Source organism: Hypanus sabinus, chromosome 6 (assembly GCF_030144855.1).
Source record: "Hypanus sabinus isolate sHypSab1 chromosome 6, sHypSab1.hap1, whole genome shotgun sequence".
Lineage (NCBI taxonomy): Eukaryota > Metazoa > Chordata > Chondrichthyes > Myliobatiformes > Dasyatidae > Hypanus > Hypanus sabinus.
The window spans coordinates 45,398,547-45,420,808 of NC_082711.1; the positions used below are offsets into that span (position 1 = coordinate 45,398,547).

At 40.8% G+C, this 22,262-nt stretch overlaps 1 protein-coding gene and 1 pseudogene across 1 annotated transcript; one reads left to right on the forward strand and one right to left on the reverse strand.

The window, feature by feature from the left end:
* LOC132395142 (growth factor receptor-bound protein 10-like) overlaps nucleotides 1-919 on the reverse strand; it is a 40,396-nt pseudogene extending 39,477 nt beyond the window's left edge.
* Nucleotides 920-1,729: 810 nt separating this feature from the next.
* On the forward strand, nucleotides 1,730-21,825 carry LOC132395143 (uncharacterized). Its single transcript, XM_059971443.1, has 6 exons — nucleotides 1,730-1,853; nucleotides 12,849-12,961; nucleotides 13,667-13,826; nucleotides 17,893-18,096; nucleotides 19,857-20,038; nucleotides 20,149-21,825. The coding sequence occupies exons 1-6, from the start codon at nucleotides 1,730-1,732 to the stop codon at nucleotides 21,823-21,825; spliced, it is 2,460 nt and encodes an 819-aa protein (XP_059827426.1).
* The last annotated feature ends 437 nt before the right edge of the window (nucleotides 21,826-22,262 follow it).

Genomic DNA, 22,262 nt, shown 5'->3' on the forward strand with positions numbered 1-22,262 from the left:
ACATTGTCTAAAGACATCCTGACTTTTGCCTCTCTGTTTCCCCTCTACCTTTCAGTAGTTTCCCATATCAGCCCTTCCTCTATCCTGCTGCACACATCGTCCCTTTGCTTCTCCAGTACTTTACAACAATCCATGACGTTCCGTGTTTACAAGGACAGCTACTATTTGATCCCATGTCCGATTCTGCTACTGCGTTAGCCAGTTTGAATGATGGCGAGGCGCAACTTTCCCACGCATCCCTAAACTGGGAAATGGAATCTGTTCCGGGCTCATCCCTTTTCCGTTGGCACCTAGTGACCTCCCCAGAATCTCTGTGCTGCTTGGCTCTCGCTAAGATGATCTCTCTTGTCTCTTCTAAGCCGCCCGTCGCATTTTCATCATTGTTTGGGGCCCAATCGCCATTTGTTCCCCAGGGTTACAGCAAATTGTTGCTTGATGCTTGACCAGGCGGTGCCTTAGGCGGCTCACAAGACAGCCTGCACGTCTCCTGGCGAAGAGTTAAACATCTCATGTCTGTACCAGACAATGGTGCAAAGCTGTGGGCTTCTTGTCGGGTTAGGGGCTTCACTGATCATAGTCCTAAACTCTGCTGGAGTCCAGGGCTTGAGAATTAGGACACTTCCTACCATTACCCGGGGTGTCAGTATGTGGGTCGTTCTGTCGGGTTGATTATCTTCACCGTCTCTGTCCTGTGCTGCCCGATGCCTTTGCAGTTCACTATTTGTTCTTGACCGGGTTTATACCCCTGGACCCTTTGGAACGTCCACAGGTGATGACGCCTCCGGTTCCATGGGAACGGAAGAGCCCGCTGTGCTCGAGGCTCTGTCTGCTCATATGAGAGAAGCTGTTTCCCGCGTTGGGACTGAGGCTGTTGTATTCGTCGCTGTTGCTGTCGGGCTCTATGTTGTGATGCGGCCATGCTAAACATTCTTATTTCCATAGCAGGATCTTCAGGCGGTCCGCCATCTCGAATCTTAGCAGAGACCCGCGGGCAGAGAAAGAGTGAGAGAGCGAGGTGGATCTCCTTGTATTTTTATTTTGTAGTTTTGTCTCCTCCATCTTGGGTTTCACTTTTGGAGGCTGGTGCCTTGTGGCCACTTCTTCCCAATTATCGGAGCAGATCAAACTGTTTTTTTTTTGTTCTTTGTTATAAGACCCGACAAAAGGTACATAACAGTATGCGTAGATTTGTGAGATTTAGAGGGCATCTGAGGAAGAATTTTTCACCCAGAGGGTGGTTGCAATGTGGAATGCATTGTTAAAGCAGCCGCTCTCAAAGCATTTAATCTTTTTCAATATTTTTATTGATTTCTTTCAAAAAGAGAATACAGATGACAGGATGATATATATCATATATCGAATACAATATATGTGAATCACGCTTGTAGTTTTATTACCCCATACGTGTAAATCGAATTGAATCGTAATATTGAAAAGTAATAATTTTATTATTATACAAAAAAAAATCCAAACCCACTACCGAGAAGGCTGCTTGGTAAAGAAAGAAAAAGGAAAAAAAACCTTATCATATAGTAAACTATATTATTAGCCAACATCTGTACTTGATAACAAATCAAAGATTTAGAAAGCATTTAATAAATATCTGGAGAAGCATTTGAATTCCAAAGAAAGGAATAGAACGGCATGGCAGATGAATTCATGGCTAAGGAATTGGTTCATGGGCAGTGATTTAGATTTTTGCAACATTGTGATCTGTCCTGGTGCAAAAATGGTACAATTGGGACTTACTGCACTTGAGCTGGAGGTGTTGCAAGGAACGGGGCGAACTCAAACGCACGACGCCGGCACGGAGATTGAGTTAGGATGCAAACGAGAATGGCTGGAGCTGAACGGCAAATAGGAGAGTGAACAGGGAAACGGAGGGCAGGCAAGAGTTATCTTGACACGGAGAGACGGAGTTACACACGTAAATCTCGATACTGAAGTAGAACTTAGAATACACAATCCTAAGCGGCCGGGGCCGTTAATCACCATACTGGCTAAAACAACGATCTGGCAATGGGTGGGTACAAAGCCGAGGTTCTTATGCTGCAGGTCTTGATGAGAACCAGGTGTCGCCATCAAAGGAAATTAGGAGAAAATGAGGAATTAACGGTCGAGATCATGATAGAATCAAAGGGAATTAGGAGAAAATGGGGAATTAACGGTCGGGACTGTAACAGGAGGAGAAGACAGGTGGCGGCATGGCAAAGAACAAGAAAAGGCTGTTGGATTAAATTGCATTTACTCAGGGTATAGATGGATAAGTCGGACTGGGATTGTCTAGAAACATGGCTAACAGGGCTGACAACTAAATATATGTGGAGGGGGTAAAATGTTTAGAGGGATTTGGGTAAAATATGGGCAAATGAGGCCAGCTTGGATGAGCAGCTTGATCAGTATGGACCGTTGGGCCAGAAGACATTTTTCCACGCTGCGTGACTCTTCGTGACTCATCTGTCAGACGAACCTGCATTCAATGCAATGTAATGTATATGTGGGGTGCAGATCAGGGATCAGGTGCAGAATCAGAATATCAAGTCTACTTCATTTCTGAGGACGGTTCATTATACAGGATGGAACGAGGCAGCTGTGGTTCTCTTCCATTTTGGATAGCTAGCCATCAGTGTTTATGGCTGTTTACAGACCACAAAAGGAATTGATCTCAGAAATCTATCTTTCGATAATTCATATGTGATTACATTCTATGATGCTGAAAGAGATTGTTCCTCAAAGTATAGACAAGAAGTCATGGTAACAATCACTGAACTTAGTTAAAAGTTCAAGGCAAAATTTATTATCAGAGTGCATGCATGTCACCTGATACAACCCTGAGATTTTTATTCTGTGAGCATATTTAGCAAACCTTTAGAACAGTAAGTGTAAATATCTGGAAATGTTAACTGTAAACTAACTGTGCAAATACAAATATGAATAAATAGGAATAAATAACAAGCATGAAATAAAAGTGTAACAGAGTCCGTAATTGAGTGTAGCTATTCCCTTTTGTTCAAGAGTGTGATGGTTCAGGGGCAGTCACTGTTCTTGAGCCTGATCATGTGAGTCCTGAGGCACCTATACGAAACGTCAACAGTGCTTGTCCTTGTAGATGCCACCTGGCCTGCTGTGTTCCACCAGCATTTTGTGAGCATTAGGAACTGTAGCTGAGAAGGGATGGATTTCAAATCTCCCTACCACAAAACATTGTATCATCTGTGTTCACTAAGCAAAACATCGTTGATGTCCAATTTAGCAGTTATAGAGTCATGGAGAAGTACAGCACAGAAGCAGGTTGTTTTTCCAATCTAGTCCATGCTAGAATCATTTAAATTGCCTACTCCCATCAGTCTGCACCAGGACCATAGCTTCCCATATCCCTACTATCCATACATATCTGATCTGATCTTCCAGAGGACCTATTTTGTCCGTTGCAATCCTTTTTCCCTTAACATATCTGTTAAATCCCAGAGGATTCTCCTTTACCTTGTCTGCTAGAGCAACTTCATGCCTTCTTTTAGCCCTCCTGATTTCTTTCTTAAGTGTTCTGTTGGATTTCTTAAACTCCATAAACACCTCGTTTGTTCCTACCTGCCTACACTTTCAATGCATCACATTTTTTCTCAACCAGGGTCTCAAAATCTCTTGAAAACCAAGGTTCCCTATACTTGTTATCTTCACCTTTTATTCTGACAGGCAGATACAGTTTTTGTACTCTCAAAATTTCACTTTTTAAGGCCTCCCACTTACCAAGTGCACTTTTGCCTGAAAACAGCCTGTACCAATCTGCACTTGCAAGATCCTTTCTGATACCATCAACATTGGCCATTCTCCAATTTACAATCTCAACCCATAGACCAGATCTATCATTTTGTATATTTACTTTGAAACTAGTTGTATTGTGATCACTAAGAGCAAAGTTTTCCCCTTCATACCTTCTGTCACCTGCCCTGTCTCTAACAGCAGATAAAGTATCTCAGATGGACTTCTATGTACTGATTATGGAAAAATCAGTATGTATGATTACTGATTGAACAGACAAAATTGTACCAATTCACAGTTACGTGGTTTCTGACAATAAGAAGAAGTCATAACTTTGTAAACTGTGAGTTTTAGCTGAAAACCACTTTTAATGGGGTTCTAATGAGAGGTCTTTACTTGAAACATTAATTCCACTTATTATTCCATAGATTCTACTCCACCTGCCCAGAGATTTGATTATTTTCTGTTTTTAATTTACTGCAATATTTTGAATTCTTTTTTAGAAATGGTTTGTGGCAGTATGATGTTCACTGATTGCTTTCAGTGGCATGATTTTATAACTGGAATTAAGCTATCCATTAATTATTGAACTAAATAATAATCAGCCCAAACACATGTATGTAACAGGAAATGCATCAATTTTGTTTCTTTTTCCACTTGAGTAGAAATTAAGCATTTAATAGCTTTTTACTTCAGTCTTTCAAATATGTTCCATTTTAGATGTCTATTGGTCATATAAATAATGATTGTTTATGACAGAAATATAAAAATGTTAAATGTTTTGACTTCCAGTGACAACAGAACTGGCTGAGATTTCTATCTGAATTCATTACAAGAGGATAGCAGACTTTTTTCTCTCATCATTAAAGGAGCAGTGAACACATTTTTGACATAATCAGGTGATGTATAAACAGTCTTTCGCTTTTATAATTCTGCCGCTGATAAATCAGTGATTCCAAAAAATGGATACGTTGTCTCTCTGCCAATGTAATTTGTTTCCAAAAAAGGTAAGAGTAATCACTAAATCTGATAAACAAATATATTAAATAAATATCATTTTGTTACATTCTCATTCTAATAACAGGCTTGAATGCTGAAAATGGAAAACAACAGTGAAGATATAGCTATTGTTGGAATAGGATGTAATTTTCCTGGAGGTAAGACCAATAAAGATTGAAAACTAAACTTTCAGGAAACTGTCTGTACAAGAATGACAAATAAGGGTAACTTTTCCCTTTATTATGTTTGAGCCTCTCTATTTGGTGAACATAGGATAGGCACGACAATTTTCCAATATTTCCTCACAAAGAAGAAGGCCCTTTTGACTCAGAAAACAGTTACATTCCTCCATTAATTTTCCAAGTAATCCATGCTCACTCACTTACACTAGGGGCAATTTATAATAGCTAATGAACCTACCACCCGACACATATTTTGGATGGAACTGAAGTATGTCGATAAAGCCCACACAACCACAGGGAGAATGTGCACAGGGGTCAGAAAAGCAATAACAGAATGCAGAATAAAGCTTTACAGTCACAGAGACAGTGCTGTGCAAGGAGACAGTAAGATGATGGGGTAGATTGTGAGGTCAATCTTATACAAAAGGTCCATTCAATAATCTTAAAACAGTCATACAGGTGTCCTTCAGCCTGGTAGGATGTGTTGTCAAACTTTTATATATTTTGCCCATTGGAAGGGGAGAGGAGGTGGGAGGGATCATTTATTCTGTTGGCTTTTGTAGGGTTGTGAACAAGTTTAGACAGCATTCATGGAGGGGAGATTGTTTTTCATGATCTACTGAGCTGTGTCCACAACTCTCTTGTGTCCTTGGGCAGAGCAGTTACCATATCAATCCTTGCTTTCATCGGAAAACTCTTGGTTGGGTTATTATTGATAAAGGTGGTCATTTGCCATTTTCACATGAACATATGTTGAAGCAGTCTTCATTTTTTATGTGGTCATGGACAGCTGGGTTTTAAATCATAATACATTGTGGCAAGTAGCAGCACCTCTATATTCACATGCAAGATTCATATTTTGTCACACATAATCTGTACATTCAGGAGCTCAAGAAATTCTGTAAATGCTGGAAATCAAAAGCAACACACACGAAATGCTGGAGAAACTCAGCAGGTCTGGCAACATCTATGGAGAAAAGTGAACAGTTGACTTTTCAGACCAAGACCCTTCATCAGTCCTTGACTGTTTACTCTTTTCTGTTGATGCTGCCTGGCCTGCTGAATTGCTCCCGCATTTTGTGTGTGCTGCTGCACATTCAGGAAGTGGATTTGCTTCCTGGTGGAGGCTGATTGAGTTCATATCTGGATCTTTAAGAAAACATATGTGCTTTTTAAAAGAAAATGAAGATTTGTCACCAATGAAATACATTTGGAAATAAAGTAGTGTCTGTAAATGTAGGGAATAGAGTAATAAATTTGTACACAATATACTCACAACTTACAGGACGAAATGATCAAATCATCTGTATATAAGGGAATGTTAAGGGAGGACACAAGATAATTACACAATTCTTAAATTACGTGATATTTTGTGGCTATTAGAGAAAGTAAGTGGGGCTAAGTTTATCTGCATATCCCAAAACAATATTCCCAGTGCCGTGACATTTCCTGGAAATGCCAGCTGAGAACATTACTCTAGTGGATTGTTAGCTGAGACTATAGGTATATGGACAGGAAAGGAGTGGAGGGTTATGGGCTGAGTGTGGGTAGGTGGGACTAGGTGAGATTAAGAGTTCGGCACGGACTAGGAGGGCCGAGTTGGCCTGTTTCCATGCTGTGATTGTTATATGGTTACATGGTTAATCACCTGAAGTGAAACCAGAAACTGAAATCTTCAGGCAAAGACCAGACCACTATCAATGAACCCCCTGCTTACATTTCAACGTACAGAGTTCAAAGTAAATATATTATTATGTCCAGATTACCATATATTACCTTGAGATTCATTTCCTTGCATACATTAACAGGGGAAAACAAAGACTTACAAAGAGCCAATATGCAAAAGAAGACAAACTATACAAATAAAACATACTGCGAACATGAGTTGAAAAGAGTCTTGAAAATGAGACTGTAGATTCAGAGTGGTGGTGATTGAAGTTATCTGTGCCAGTTCATGAGTCTTATGGTTGTAGGGTAATAACTGTCGATGTGGGCCCTAAGGCTTCTGTACCTCCTGCTTGATGATAGCATTGAAGAGGGCACAGGCTGGATAGTGGAGGACTTCAATGATCTTCACTGCATTCTTGGGACAACACTCCTTGTAAATGTATTCATTTCTAGTGTGGACTTTGTCTGTGATGGACTGAGCTGTGACAACCACTTTCTGCTGTAATTTCTGTTCCATACCAGACCATGATGCAACCAGTCAGGATACTGTTCTCAGTGCATCTGTAGAAGTTTTTAAATGTTTAGATGACATGCTGAATCTGCACAAACTTCTAAAATAGTAGAGGCACTACCATGCCTTCTTTTTGAAGCTATTTCAATGTCGGTCCCGCGACTGATCCTCTGATATATTAATGCCAAGGAATTTATAGCCTCTGCCCCTCTCCAACTCCATTCCCTAATGAGGACGGGTTCATGGACCTCATGCTTCCTCCTCTGGTCAACAATCCACTCTATGGTTTTGCTGACTTTAAGTGAGAGGTTAAGTGACACATTTGTCTCCCTTATCACCCTGAGATGCCTGTGGTCCTGTAAAAATGAACATTCTTATTTCATTGTTGTCTTGCTGTTAGGTCAAAGTGAATGAGGCAGAACACACTGCCAGCAACAAGACATACATGTCAAGTACCTGTTTGGATTTGGTCCTGTAATTCAGAATGGATCTGCATGTGGGCGGGGCTCTGTGTGGTAAGGGCTGCAAGTGGGCAGGCCCAGAAAACTACCCAACATTCACAGCCGGCTGTATTATGCCTGCACTTGGCTGTCCAAGTTTACAAGTTTTAGAAAGCTTTCTCACAGAAGGTTTCACACTGACTAACATATAGAATTGAGAAACTCAGGCAAGTTTAGAGAGTAGAGAGTGCATTAGGTTTAAACATAAGGATCACAGAAATATCACGGAATTTTGAGTCCAAGTGTGATTAATTGATAATGAAAGGGTTCTCAGTGTTTATTGTCCTGACACAAAAATGCAGAATAATGTACTGACTAGTCTCTCCCTGACAGAATTGTAAGATCATAGTATGTAGGAGCAGAATGAAGCCATTCAGCCCATCAAGTCTGCTCCACCATTTCATCATGTCTGATTTATTGTTCCACTCAACACCATTCTCCTGCCTTCTCTCTGTAACCCTTCATGCCCTGAATAATCATGAACCTCTCAATCTCCACTTTCAATATAGTCAATGACTTGACCTTCACAGCCATCTGTGGAAATGAATTCTATCTAAAGAAATTCCTCCTCAGCTCTTTTCATCTCTGTTCTAAATCAGTCTGTGATCTCTGGTCCTAGACTCTCCCTCTATAGGAAAGAACCTCTCCACATCCACTCTACCTATGCCTTTCAATGTTCAATAGGTTTCAATGACATTTTGTCACATTATTCTGAAGTCCAGTGAGTATAGGCCCAGAGCCATCAAATATTCCTATAAGTCAATCATTTTTTTCCCGTCTTTATTCTTGTGCACCTTCTCTTGACCCTCTCCAATTACAGCACATTTTTTCATCAATAAGTGGCCCAATTGTGCTCTCAATACTCTAAGTGTGGTCTGACCAATGCCTTGTAAAGCCTTAGCATTACATCCTTGGTCTTGTATTCTGGTCCACTCAAAATGAATGCTAACATTGCATATGCCTGCCACACTACTGACTCAACCTGTAAGTTAACCATTAGGGAATCCTGCACAAGGACTGTCAGGTTCCTTTGCACATCTGAATTTTCTCCTTGTTTAGAAAATAGTCTGCATCTTTATTCTTTTTACCAAAATGTATGACCGTACACTTCCCTACACAATATTCCAGTTACTATTTCTTTGCCCATTCTCTCAATTTGTCTGTCCTTTTGCAGACTCTCTGCTTCCTCAACACAACCTGCCCCTCCACTATCTTTGTATTGTCTACAAACATAGCCACAAAGCTATCAATTCCAACATCCAAATCACAGACATAAAACGTGAAAAGAAATGGTCCCAATACTAAACTCTGTGGAACACCTCTTGTTATTGACAGCCAATCAGAAAAGGCCCCCTTTTTTCACATACTTTACATGCTGCTAGTCTGCCAATAACTCTGTCCATGCTAGTATCTTTCCTAAAATACCATGGGCTTTTATCTTGTACAACAGCCTCATGTGTGGCAGCTTGTCAACGGGCTTCTCAGAATTGAACTAAACAACATCTACTGACTCTCCTTTGTCTGTACTGCCTGTTACTTCCTCAAAGAATTACAACAGATTTGTAAGGCAATAGTTCCTCTCAAGGAAACCATGCTGACTTTGACCTATCTTATCCTGTGCATCCAAGTACCCCGAATCCTCATCCTTAATAATGGACTCCAATATTTTCTCAACCATTGAAGTCAGGCCAACTGGATATAATATCCTTTCTTCTGCTGCCCTCCCTTCTTAAAGAGTGGAGTGATATTCACAATTTTCCAGTTCAGAACCATTCCAGTATCTAGAGTCTTTGACTGCCCTTGTCAGCCTTGGTTGCCTCTTCCTTAGAATAGAATGCTTCTTCATCTGTGGGATGTACTTAATGTGCATTTTCTGAATTGAACCCAGAAACTCCTGCCACTGCTGTCCTGTCTTCATTCCTGATGTTCCCCCTTTCAAATCAACTTTGGTCAGTTCCTCTCTAATGCTTTTGTAATTCCCTTTACTCCTCTGTAGTTCACTGGAACAAGAATGGGGATAGGCATTAAAATGTTTGGCTACTGCAAAATTCCACTTTCGGCTCTTGGAGCTCCCAATTTACATTGTGTTTCACCAATGTAGAGAAGGACTTTTTACGTACCTTTTCTGTCTTCCATTGTAATTTATATCCCATATCCTTGATACTGTTTGGAGGCCTGTATTTAATACCCATCAGGATGTTTTTTTACCTTTGAGGTTTCTTAAATCAGCCCAGATTAATTCTACATCTTCCGATCTTATGTCACCCCTTTCTGAGGATTTGATTTCATTTTTTACCAACAGGACCACCATACCACCTCTGTCTACTTGCCTGTCCTTTTGATATAATATGTATCCTTGGATGTTAAGCTCTCAGCTATGAATTTCTTACAGCTCAATGGTGCCCACATCATTATTCCTATCAATTTGTAACTGCGCTATAATAACATCCACCTTATTCTGCACACCATATGTATTCAAATATAACACCTTCTGTCCTCTATTCATCACCCTTTTTATTTTGCCCCCTGTAACACTTTAACTCATGCTACTGACTGCAATTTTGCCCTATCATTTGCCTGTCCTTCCTCATAATCTCAGTATTCACTGCACCTACTTGTATACTAGTTGCCCCATTCTCAAACAGCATTCCAGTTCCCATCGAAATTAGCTCAAAACCTCCCCAGCAGCCCTAGCAAACCTGCCCATCACCCTCAGGTTCAGGTGTAACCCATGCTTTGTGTACAAGTTATACCTTCCCCAGGCTACTGTGGGAGGCGAGGGAGGAGATTGCTGAGCCTCTGGCAATGATCTTTGCATCATCAATAGGGATGTGAGAAGGATTAGAAGATTGCAAACATTGTTGCCTTATTCAAGAAAGGGAGTACAGATAACCCAGAAAAAATATAGACCAGTGAGTCTTACTTCAGTGGTGGGTAAATTGTTGAAGATCTTGAGAGGCAAGATATATGAGCATTTGGAGAAACATAATCTAATCAGGGATAGTCAGCATGGCTTTGTCAAGGGCAGGTCATGCCTTATGAACTTAATTGAATTCTTTCAGGATGTAACAAAACACATTGATAAAAGTAAAGCAGTGGATGTAGTGTATATGGATTTCAGCAAGGCATTTGATAAGGTACCCATTCAAAAAGTAATGAGGCATGGGATCCAAGGAGACCTTGCTTTGTGGATCCGGAATTGGCTCGCCCACAGAAGGTAAAGGGTGGTTGTAGATGGTTCGTATTCTACATGGAGGACGGTGACCAGCTGTGTTCTGCAAGGACCTTTTCTGGGACTCCTCCTCTTTGTGATTTTAAAAATGACCTAAATGAGGTTAGTAAGTTTGCTGATGACAGAAAAGTTGGGGATGTTTTGGATAGTCTGGAAGGTTGTCAGAAGTTACAGAGCAATATTGATAGGATGCTGAGAAGTGGCAGATGGAGTTCAACACAGAATTGATTCATTTTGGTAGATAAAATCTGAAGATAGAATATCATATTAGTGGTGAGACTCTTGGCTGTGTGGAGGATCAGTGAAATCTTGGGTTCCATGTTCATAGGACAATCAAAGCTGCTGCGCGGGTTGACAGTGTTGTTAAGAAGGAGGATGGTGAATTTGCCTTCATCAACCGTGGGATGAGTTCAAGAGCCATGAGGTAATATTACAGCTATATAAGACGATAGTTAGACCCAACTTGGAGTACTGTGTTCAGCTCTGGTCACTCACTACAGGAAGAATATGGATACTCCAGAGAGAGTGCAGAGAAAATTTACAAGGATGTTGCCTGAATTGCAGAATGTACCTTCTGAGAATGGGTTGAATGAACTTGGTCTTTTCACCTTGGAGTGACAGAGATAGAGGTGACCTGATAGAGGTGTATAAGATGTCAAGAGGCATTGATCGTGTGGATACCCAGAGGCTTTTTTGCAGGGCTGAAATGGCTAACATGATGGGGCATACTTTTAAGGTGCCTGGAAGTAGTACGGGGGATGGGGGGATAACAGAGGTAAGTTTTTTCACACTGAGTGTGCGTGGAATGCCCTGTAGAAGCAGATATGATAGAGTCTTTTAAGAGCCTCTTGGATAGGTACATGGAGTTTGTAAAAATAGAGAGCCATGCAGTAGGGTAATTCTAGGCAGATTCTAGACTAGGTTACATGGTCGGCACAACATCATGCGCCCAAGGGCCTGTAATGTGCTGTAGGTGTCTACATTTCTATGTTTCAGGGCATTCAAATCATCCTATTCTTACCCTCACTACTGTGTGGCAAAGGCAACGATCCAGAGATTACTACTGTGGAGGTCCTGCTTTTCAGGTACTTCCCTAATGCCCTATACTCACCTTGCAGGACGTCTTCCCCTTTTCTGTCAATGTCATTGGTGCCAATGTGCACCCCGACCTCTGGCTGCTCACCCTCCCTTTTTAGAGTATTCTGCAGCTGCACTGAAATGTCCTTGATTCTAGTTTTTGGGAGGCCTAACACACCACCCTGGCATAATTTTTGCAGCCGGAGAATTTCCTGGCAAGTATAGAATCTCTTATCACTGACCAGACTTTACCCTTCCCTGCTGAGCCTCAGAGCTGGCCAAAGTGCCACAGGCCTTCTGCAGCTTGTGCCTTGATAGACCATAACCCCAGCAGTATCCAAAGGGGTTTATTTGTTTGCCAAGGGGCTGGACACAGTGGAATGCTGCACTAACTACTTACTACCACTAATTCTCCTGTTGGTCCCTCATATACTATCTAAAGCCTGCATTGTGGGTGTGACCACCTTGGTAGAAGTCTCATCTGTGAGGTGTTCAACCTCCCAGATGGTCCTGAGAACATCCAGCTTCAGCTCCAGTTCCTAATCATGTCAGTCAGGAGGTGAAGTTGGGAGCACATCCTGCAGATGTAGTCATCAGGAGACCGTTGAGTACCCTGCAATCTCACATCATACAGAAGGAGCATTCCACTGGCTTCGATACCATCCTGCCTACAATTGTTACACCTTCAGCTCTAACTTCTTAAGCTTAAGTTCTGCAATCAACCCAATGACTCCAAAAGAATAAAGACCTTTAAACTGCACCTTTTCTCGCCAAAGCCTGGCTTATATGCTGGCTTAGCCCGCAAGGCCCACATCTCTAGAATGATTATAAATAGAGTCGAGTGATACTGTTACCTTCCTCAGGGACGAATGGCAGAATTACAAACTGGTTATTATCTAAAAGTTTCTCTTCTATTCCAGGAGAAGGCATTGATAATTTCTGGAAAGTCCTTCTTGAGGGAAGAAACTGTGTGGATGATATTCCAGCAAATCGCTTCGATACAAACTTCTGGCATGACACTGACGACAGCAAAGTAGGAAAAATGATCACAAAACGAGCAAGTTTATTCGAAGGGTAATGAAGTATAAAACATTTCATAAAATGACAAACTGAATGATCAAAATATTAATAATTATAAATCAAATTAGAGTAATGGGATATTCTTGAGGTTTATTTGAATTCACAAGTAAAACACCATTGCAATGTTATTCAAAGATTTTAACAGTGAATCAGAGGTAATACTCATCAGTAGAATCTACCAGTAAGAACGTGGATGAAACAATCGGTACAGAATGATTAAATCAGTGAAGATTGGTGAAAATATTGAGTTAAATTGGCAAAGTAGAGAAACAATTGTACTGGAAACAAATTAAAGTTACTTTTAGCTTCACTATAAATAACAGTTAAGTGAAATACCTCCAATATGGCATTCACTTTCAAATTATGCCAGTCTTATTTTATTGCTTCTCATTGATCAAACGTCTAAAAGAATGCATGATCTTACATTTATCTATTAAAACAATTTTCAAGCAGATTAATTATTGTTGAATAAATGTGAGAGTATTCCAGAATGTTGAAATTAGGAGAAGAACCAGCTGTAGAAAGCTTCTGTTTAACTGGCCTTAAAGATTTTGTTTTGTTTAGAAATCGTCAGATCCATTTACAGTATGTGAGCAAGTGAGCACCTTAGAATATCTCTGGCCTGATGTTAACATGGACTTTCTGTTTAACTAACAAGTTTAATGAACTTGATCAGAAGCTCTTTAAAATAAGTCAAACAGAGGCCAATAGTATGGACCCACAGCAGAAACTTCTGTTGGAGTGCACGTACAAAGCGTTTGAGAATGCAGGGATGCCCATGGAAAACATCAGTGGGAGTAAAACAGGTGTTTTTATTGGTGAGTAGATATTGCCAGACCATGTGAACCAGAGTAAGATGTTTCCACCCTCAAACTTGTTTCATCATTTGTATATCAACTACAATAAGAATATACTGTATATAAACACAACACAATATATTCCAGATAAAATAAAATCATGGATGGAAAAATGACACAAATGTGGCTAATCAGAGAGGTTGAAGCAAAAGAGAAAGCAAAAATTAGTGGAAAAGCTGAGGACTGGACAACTTTTAAAAACTTACAGAAGGAAACTAAGAAAGTCAATGGGAAAGAAAAGATGAATTATGAAAGGAAGTTGGCAATTAACATAAAAAAGGGTACTGAGAATTTTTTAAATATATGAAGAGTGAAAGAGTGACACGAACCATTTGAAAATGATGCTGAAGAAATTATAATGGGTAACAAAGAGATGGCAGAGGAACTAAATGAGTATTTTGCATCAGTCTTCAGAGTGGAAGACAATAGCAACATACCTGATAGCCAGAGCTCTCAGGGAATAGAATCAGGTACAGTCAAGATTACTAGAGAGAAAGTGCTTGAAAAGCTAAATGGACTAAGGATAGATAAGTCTCCTGGACCAGATGAGGTGCACCCATGGGTTCTGAAGGAAGTAGCTTTGGAGATTGTGGAGGCATTGGAAATTATCTTACAGGAATCAATAGACTCTGGCATGGTTCCGGAGGACTGGAAGGTTGCAAATGTAGTTCCGCTGTTTAAGAAAGGAGGGAGGCAGAAAAAAGAAAATTACCAACCTATTAGTCTGACATCAGTATTTGGAAAGTTATTAGAGTTGATCCTCAAGGACGAGGTTATGAAATACCTCAAGGTGCATGACAAGATAGGCCCAAGCCAGCATCATTTCATGAAAGGAAGATCCTGCCTCACCAACCTATTGAAATTTTTTGAGGTAATCTCAAATAAAATTGACAAGGGAGAGGCTGTGGATATTGTGTATTTGGATTTTCAAAAGGCCTTCGATAAGGTTCTGCATAAGAGGCTGCTTAATAAGATGAGAGCCCATGGAATTACAGGCAAGATATTGGAATGGGTGGAGCATTGGCAGAAAGCAAAGGGTGGGAATAAAGGGATCCTATTCTGGTTGGATGCCAGTTACTAGTGGTATTCAACAGGGGTCGTTGTTGGGGCCACTTCTTTTTACACTGCATATTAATGACTTAGATTATGGATTAAATGGTTTTGTGCCTAAGTTTGCGGATGATACTGAGATAGGTTGAAGAGCAGAAAGTGTTGAAGAAACGGAAAGGTTGCAGAGAGACTTGGTCAGTTTAGGAGAGTGGGCAAAGAAATAGCAGATGAGATACAATGTTGAGAAATGTACGGTTGTACATTTTGGAAGAAGAAATAATCGGGCAGATTATTATTTAGATGGGGAGAAAATTCAAAAATCGGAAGTGCAAGATATCCTAAAGGTTAACCATCAGGTTGGATCGGCAGTAAGGAAAGCGAATGCTATGTTGGCATTCATTTCAAGAGGAATAGTGTATAAGAGTAAGGAGGTATTGATGAGGCTCTTTGGGGCACTGGTGAGACCTCATGTGGAATACTGTGTGCAGTTTTGAGCCCCCTGTCTTAGAAGGGATGTACTGATGTCAGAGAGAGTCCTGGAATGCAGGGATAACATATGGGGAGCGTTTTCAGCTCTTAGACTGTATTCATTAGAGTATAAAGGAATGAGAGGGGATCTCATAGAAACATTACGAATGTTGAAAGGGTTGGACAGAGTAGATGTGGAAAGGCTGTTTCCCTTGATGGGTGAGTCCAGGACAAGAGGCCACAGTCTTAGAATTAGAGGGTACCCATTTTAAACAGATGAGGAGAATATTTTTTTAGCCAGAGGGTCGTGGATTTATAGAATTTATTGCCACATACTGCTGTGGAGGCCCGATCATTGAGGGTGTTTAAGGAGGTGATTGATAAGTATCTAATAAGTCAGGGTATCAAGGAATATGGGGGTAAAGCCAGAAATTGGAACTAGATGGAAGAATAGTTTAGCTCATGGTGGAGTGGTGGAACAGACTGGATGGGCCAAATGGCCTACTTCTGCTCCATTGCCTTGTGATCTTGTGACAAAAATATAAGTGGTGCAAAAAGAGAGCTAACAAAGTTCATGGGTATGTAGAGACTGTTCAGAAATCTGATAGTGTTGTGAAATAAGCTGTTCCTAAAACGTTAACTGTGTGTCTTTAGGCTCCTGAATCTCCTCATTGAGAAGAGGGCATGACCTGTACGGTGAGAGTCCTTCATGATGAATGCTGCCTTCTTGAGGCATCACCTTTCAGAGATGCCCTTGACCGTGGGGAGCATATTGATCATGATGGATCTGACTGTTTACAACACTCTATGGCTTTTTTCTGATGCTCTGCATTAGTGCCTCCATACCAAATGATGATGTAACCAGTCGGGAAGCTCTCCACAATACAGCTGTAGGAATTCGTTGGAGTCCTCACTGACATAGCAAATCTCTTTAAATGAAATATATCCAGTGGTGTGCCTTCTGTACCAGGACAGTTTTCAGAGATGTTGACACCAAGGAACTTGTACTCTGGCATTTCATTCCATCTACCCATCACCATCTGTGTGGAAAAACTAACATATCCATCAGCTTGGGTTTTAGACTCCCAATCCTTGAAAACAGTTGTAGCCATCTGGCTTGTCTATCTCTCTCTCAAAATTTTATGGACCTCTAAGGTCACTTCTTTGCACCAGGGAAAGTTGTCCCTACCTAACTCAAACTCTCCAATTTGAGTCAACATTCCTGTGAATTATTTTTGCAGACACTCTAGATGAATCACATCATTCTTGTCATGTGGTGACTAGATTGCACACTGCTGTAATCTGACCAATGTTGAGAGCAACAGTAACATGATGTTCCAACTCCTATCCTCAGTGTTACAGCTGGGAAGACTTCTTCACCACCTGTCTACCCATGTTGCCAATTTTAAGGGACAATGTATTTGTACCACAGGGTCTCTCCATCAATAGGACTTTCCAGGGCCCTGCCATTCACAGTGCATATTCTGGTCTGTTTAACTTCCCAAACTGCATCACTCTGCACTTATATGTTTCAATTCCATCATCTTTCTATTGCCCATGTTCTCAGCTGGTCTGCAAACTGTTGTAATCTTGGATAATATCCCAGCAATCTTGGTGTCAAGTAAAATCTAACTGATTATGCCACTTGCAAACTTTGCTGAATGATGAGTAACAAATGACTACACTCTGATCTCTGTGGCACACCACTGATGCAGGTCTCTGATCTGGAAAACAATTCTCCACTACCATCCTCTGCCTATACTGCCAAACAAATTCTGTGTCCAATCTGCTGCTTTCCTGGTCCCTGTGGAACCTCTGTCAAAGACTTTGCTAAACTCCATGAAGACAGAATCCACTGCCCTGCCCTCAAGAATCCTCCAAGACACCTGCACAAAAAGTTGATAACAGAGAGGTTATGTGGTAATTAGTATGAATGGATATTTAAATTGGTGAAGATAGAGCATAGCTACGTCTGGAAGGTTTAGTTCATAAATATCATGGATTTGAATGAGAAGTGTTTAGATTGTGTGTATTTTTTGAGAGCAGCTGCATTATTTGCATATCTAACTGTGTGCATGCAGTCACAGGAAATTGATGTGTTACTTCCACATTAAAACTGTGAACTCCAGTAATGTTTCAACAGAAAAAACGATTTCATAAACTATAAATGTTTGACAGTGAATGATGGCAGATGGGAATTACAAATTTTATTATACATGATTTTAAAGTGAAGTTTCCAGGGATAAAGACAAAAGGAAATAGAGCTGGAAGATGAGGAAACTCTTCTCGCGCTTTCGGCCAGGTTCAAGAATAGATACAAGGAAGCCCGAGAAGAGTTTATTCATCATATATGCTAGGAAATAGAGCTGGAAGAAGTAAGATTGTGGAAGTAGCTTTATTATTGATTTCCAATGAGCATTGGAATTTCTACACAGTGTGATCCATTGCATAACCCCTGCAAACAACTATGCAATTTTCATTTGACACTTTATCATTGCCTTCTCTTTAGGACTCTCAAATCATGATTTTGAAGGGATTTCGAACAGTGCTGCCAACAAAATCACCCATTATAATGGGACAGGGACAGCAACCAGTATTGCAGCAAATAGGATTTCTTTTGCTTTCAACCTTACTGGACCATCACTGGCTATTGATACAGCGTGCTCCTCATCGCTTGTTGCTTTACATTATGCTGCTCAGGCCATCAAGCAAGGTACAAGGATTTTTATTATATTTTGTTACTTTTACTCTTGTTACTATAATGGATGAAATAAGTTTGATTGTTCCTACTGTAGCTTCACGTAGCTCCATCTGAAGAAAGTTGAATGGAGTCTTAAGAAATTGCTTCTGTCAATTGACACCTCACCTTTAGGTAATCCTGTGATAATTCCTGGCCTGCTTTTCCATACTGCTAATTAACCACAATTAGTAACTTAGCAAGGAAATGGTGGCAAAGGAGCAACACCACATGGATCCTTATTCGAAGGATGAGATCCTTCAGAGGAACACAAAAATACAACTGCAGATGCTGTGGATCAAAGAATACGTACACAACGCTGGAAGAACTCAGCAGGCCAGGCAGCATCCATGAGAAAAGAGTAGACAACGTTTCGGGCTGAGACCCTTCATCAGGAATGGGGGGCAAGAGAGGGCTGAAGCCCAGTAATAGAGATAGGGGAAGGGGTAGGGCCTAGAGGCGCCAGGTGGAAACCAATCAGAGGAAATATAAAGGGGGGAGGGGAGGGAATAAGCATGAAAGAACTGTAGAGATAAAGAAGCAGAAAGTTGAGAGAGGCAGAGAGGGACCTGGGATAGGGAAAGGGGGAGGGAATTACCGGAAATTGGAGAATTCAATGTTCATACCACCAGGCTGGAGGCTACCCAGACGGTAGATGAGGTGTTGCTCCTCCAACCTGAGTCTGGCCTCATCTGCCTCTCATTCCCATTTAGATATGTCCATACATGGCCTCCTCTACTGCCATGATGAGGCCAAACTCAGACGTATCCTTCAGAGGAATATGTTGTACTCTGAAATATAACTAGGTAGCTTGGTATATCTCTGAATCTTTAGTTGTAATTTAACACCACATAAGAAAGTAACAAAACTGAGCCACGTCATTGTATCTTCCTTCAAGCTACATCTTGAACTTAGATCATAGAACAATACAGCACAGCATAGGAACAGGCCCTACAGCCTTCAATTGTGTATTAAAACAGTGAAAAAGCAAATCAAAAACCATCAAAAACTAATCTCTCCTACTTCAATCTCTCAATCTTCCTCACTTTCATGTACCTATCTAAAATATCTCTTAAAAGCCTCAAATGTATTTGCCTCTGCAGCCATACCAGGCACACATTCCAGGCATCCACTGCGTTGAGTACAAAGCTTACCCCTCACATCCCATTGAACCTACCCCTTGTCATCATCAGTAAATGCCCTCTGGTATTAGATATTTCATTACCCTGAGAAAAAGATACTCCCTCTCTAGTTTATCTATGTTTTGCATAATTATATAAACCCTCAGCCTCAGCTACTTCAGAGCAAACAATCCAAGTTTGTCCAAACTTGCATGATAGTACAAGCCTTATAGATCAGGCAGTATCCCTGGAAACCTCTTCTGCACTCGCTCCAGAGCCTTAACATCCTTCCTATTGTGGGGAGACCAGAACTGCATGCAATACTCTAAATGTGGATGAAGGAGACTTCTATAAAGTTGCAACATAACCTCTTGGCTTCTAAACTCAATGCCTCGACTAATAAAAGTAAACATTCCACAAACATTCTTAACCACCCCGTTGACATATGTTGCCACTTTCAAGGAGGTGTGAACATGGATCACATGATCTCTCTGCACAGCAACACTGTTAAGGGTCTGAACTGTTACAACAATTTTGTTATCACAAAGTATTTTATTCAAACCTTTTATTGTACATTTGGATTCACATGGACTCTGTTCAAATTCCCATTTTCAGGTGATTGTGAGATGGCAGTTTGTGGGGGTGTGAGCTGTATTATTGAGCCGAGAATCAATGTAGCACTCAGCAAAGCAAAAATGATATCTCCAGATGGAATGAGCAAACCATTTTCCAACAAAGCCAATGGGTACGGAAGAGGCGAAGGTTGTGGCATTTTGCTGTTAAAGCCTCTCGCAAAGGTAACACATTTAATCAGATTCTTTTTATGCCTACAAAGTGTATTTAAATATTGGCGTTTATTGGAAAACTATTTCTTTAATATTGACATACTCATTAATCCTATCAACAGGCTCAGAAGGACCACGACCATATTTGGGGTGTAATAGTCCGTAGTGCAATCAATCAGGATGGCAGAACAGTCACACCTATCACCAGACCCTCCCAAAAGCAGCAAGAAGAGTTACTGAGGGGTATTTACCCCAGAAGTGTTGACCCTTCACAGATTCAATACGTGGAGGCTCATGGAACCGGAACACCAGCTGGTGATCCGATTGAAGCAGCCAGCATATCAAGTGTTATTGCACAATCCAGACACTCAGATTTCCCTCCACTTACAATGGGGTCAGTCAAAGGAAACATTGGTCACACAGAATCAGCCGCAGGAGCTGCAGGTTTAATTAAAGTTCTCCTCATGATGCATCATGGAAAGATTGTACCATCACTCCACTACTCCAAGGAGAACTCGAGCATCAATACAAAAGATCTGAACCTACATATTCCAACTAGTGTAGTGAACTGGGAAGGAAACGGGGAGAAAGGGAAGATGGCAGGGATCAACTCATTTGGATTTGGAGGGACAAATGCTCATGTAGTTGTAAGGCATTTCAAGCAAGATTCTGGTCAAAACTCTGTACAAAAACCATTTGAAATATTTGTGCTTTCCACAGTCTCCCAGAATTCAGTGAGAATGATGATAAAGGATACAAGTAACCAAATAAGGGAAAGTGACGATGTAATTCTTCACAACTTGGCGTACACATCTGCATGTAGAAGAAGCCATAAGAATTACAGATACAGGAAAGCATTTATTGCTTCTTCCCTTGGGCATCTCCAACAGCAGCTTAGATCAGCTGTAGATAGTGAAGTGGCTCAGAGCAAAGCTGATGTTAAATTGATATTTGTGTTTTGTGGCAACGGTGTTTTATATCAAGGTATGTGCAAACAGCTTCTACAAATAGAACCGAGGTTCAGGGCACAGATCAATGAGATAGACAGGATGCTCCAACAATACACAGACATCAGCTTAATGGAGTTAATAGAGAATGACTGTGATGACTTGACAAAACCAGACGTAGCACAGCCAATACTCTTTGGCATCCAAGTAGCAATAGTGACTCTTCTGAAGTTTTGGGGAATTGAGCCTGACATTGTCATTGGACACTCAGTTGGAGAAGTAGCTGCAGTATATTGTGCTGGAATACTTTCATTACAAGATGCTGTAAAGGTACTTTACCACAGAAGTGCTTTACAATCAACGGTAACAGGAGGGAAAATGTTGGTGGTTAGTAATTTGCCTGTGAAAAAAGTGTCAGATAAGCTTGATTCCTATTCAGGGAGACTCTGCATTGCTGCATTCAATAGTCCCTCATCATGCACAGTGTCAGGAGATGCCGATGCAATAGACAAACTGCATACAGAATTACACAGTTCATTTGGTGACAAAAATGTATTCCTTCGCCTTCTGGATGTCCCTGCAGCATATCACAGTCATTTGATGGAACCAATTTTAAACCAAGTGGAAGAGAGTATCAGTAACTTAGAGAAACACGAAACAAAAGTTAAAGTCATTTCCACTGTTACTGGGAAGTTGGTTGCTGGAAATGACTGTGTGACAGGAAAGTATTGGTCCAGAAATATGGAAAAACCTGTTCTTTTTGAACAAGCCATTAGAGCTGCTGTTGAGGAGGTAAAAGATGCTGTGTTTATTGAAATAGGACCTCGAAATAGGACATCAAAGACATTGTAGGAAATGGGGCTCAGGTTTTCCCTGCAGTGCAGCTACAAAGAGATTATGAAACCCTGCTTTCAGTTTTGTCAGGGCTTTTCCAAATGGGATACAATCCTAATTGGCAAAATATCTTTGAGAAATGTGAGATAGTTCCCACATTGTATCCATGTTATAAGTTTGATCGCACTAAGGTTAGCATTGATTTTGAATATTTTAGACAAAATGATGAAAAAGTGTCATCTATAACTCATCCTCTACTCAGTACTTCAAGCAGAGATGGCAAGGAGTATCACTACAACCTCACACTAACAAAAGTCCCATACCTGCTGGAGCACAGGAACAATGGAGTGCCAATATTACCCGGCTCCATGCATGTCGAGCTTGCATTAGCATCTGCCTTGGCAAGTATTAAACCAAAGATACCCCTCAGGTTCTGCCAATTGAGTATTTCTTTC

What these genes read in the sequence shown, in the direction of transcription:
- LOC132395143 (XM_059971443.1), top strand. Translation starts at nt 1,730, where the DNA reads ATGGTACAATTGGGACTTACTGCACTTGAGCTGGAGGTGTTGCAAGGA. An exon ending in ATGACACTGACGACAGCAAA is followed by an intron (nt 12,962 to 13,666) that starts GTAGGAAAAATG and finishes TTAACTAACAAG; the next exon opens with TTTAATGAACTTGATCAGAA. An exon ending in TGCTCAGGCCATCAAGCAAG is followed by an intron (nt 18,097 to 19,856) that starts GTACAAGGATTT and finishes TCCCATTTTCAG; the next exon opens with GTGATTGTGAGATGGCAGTT.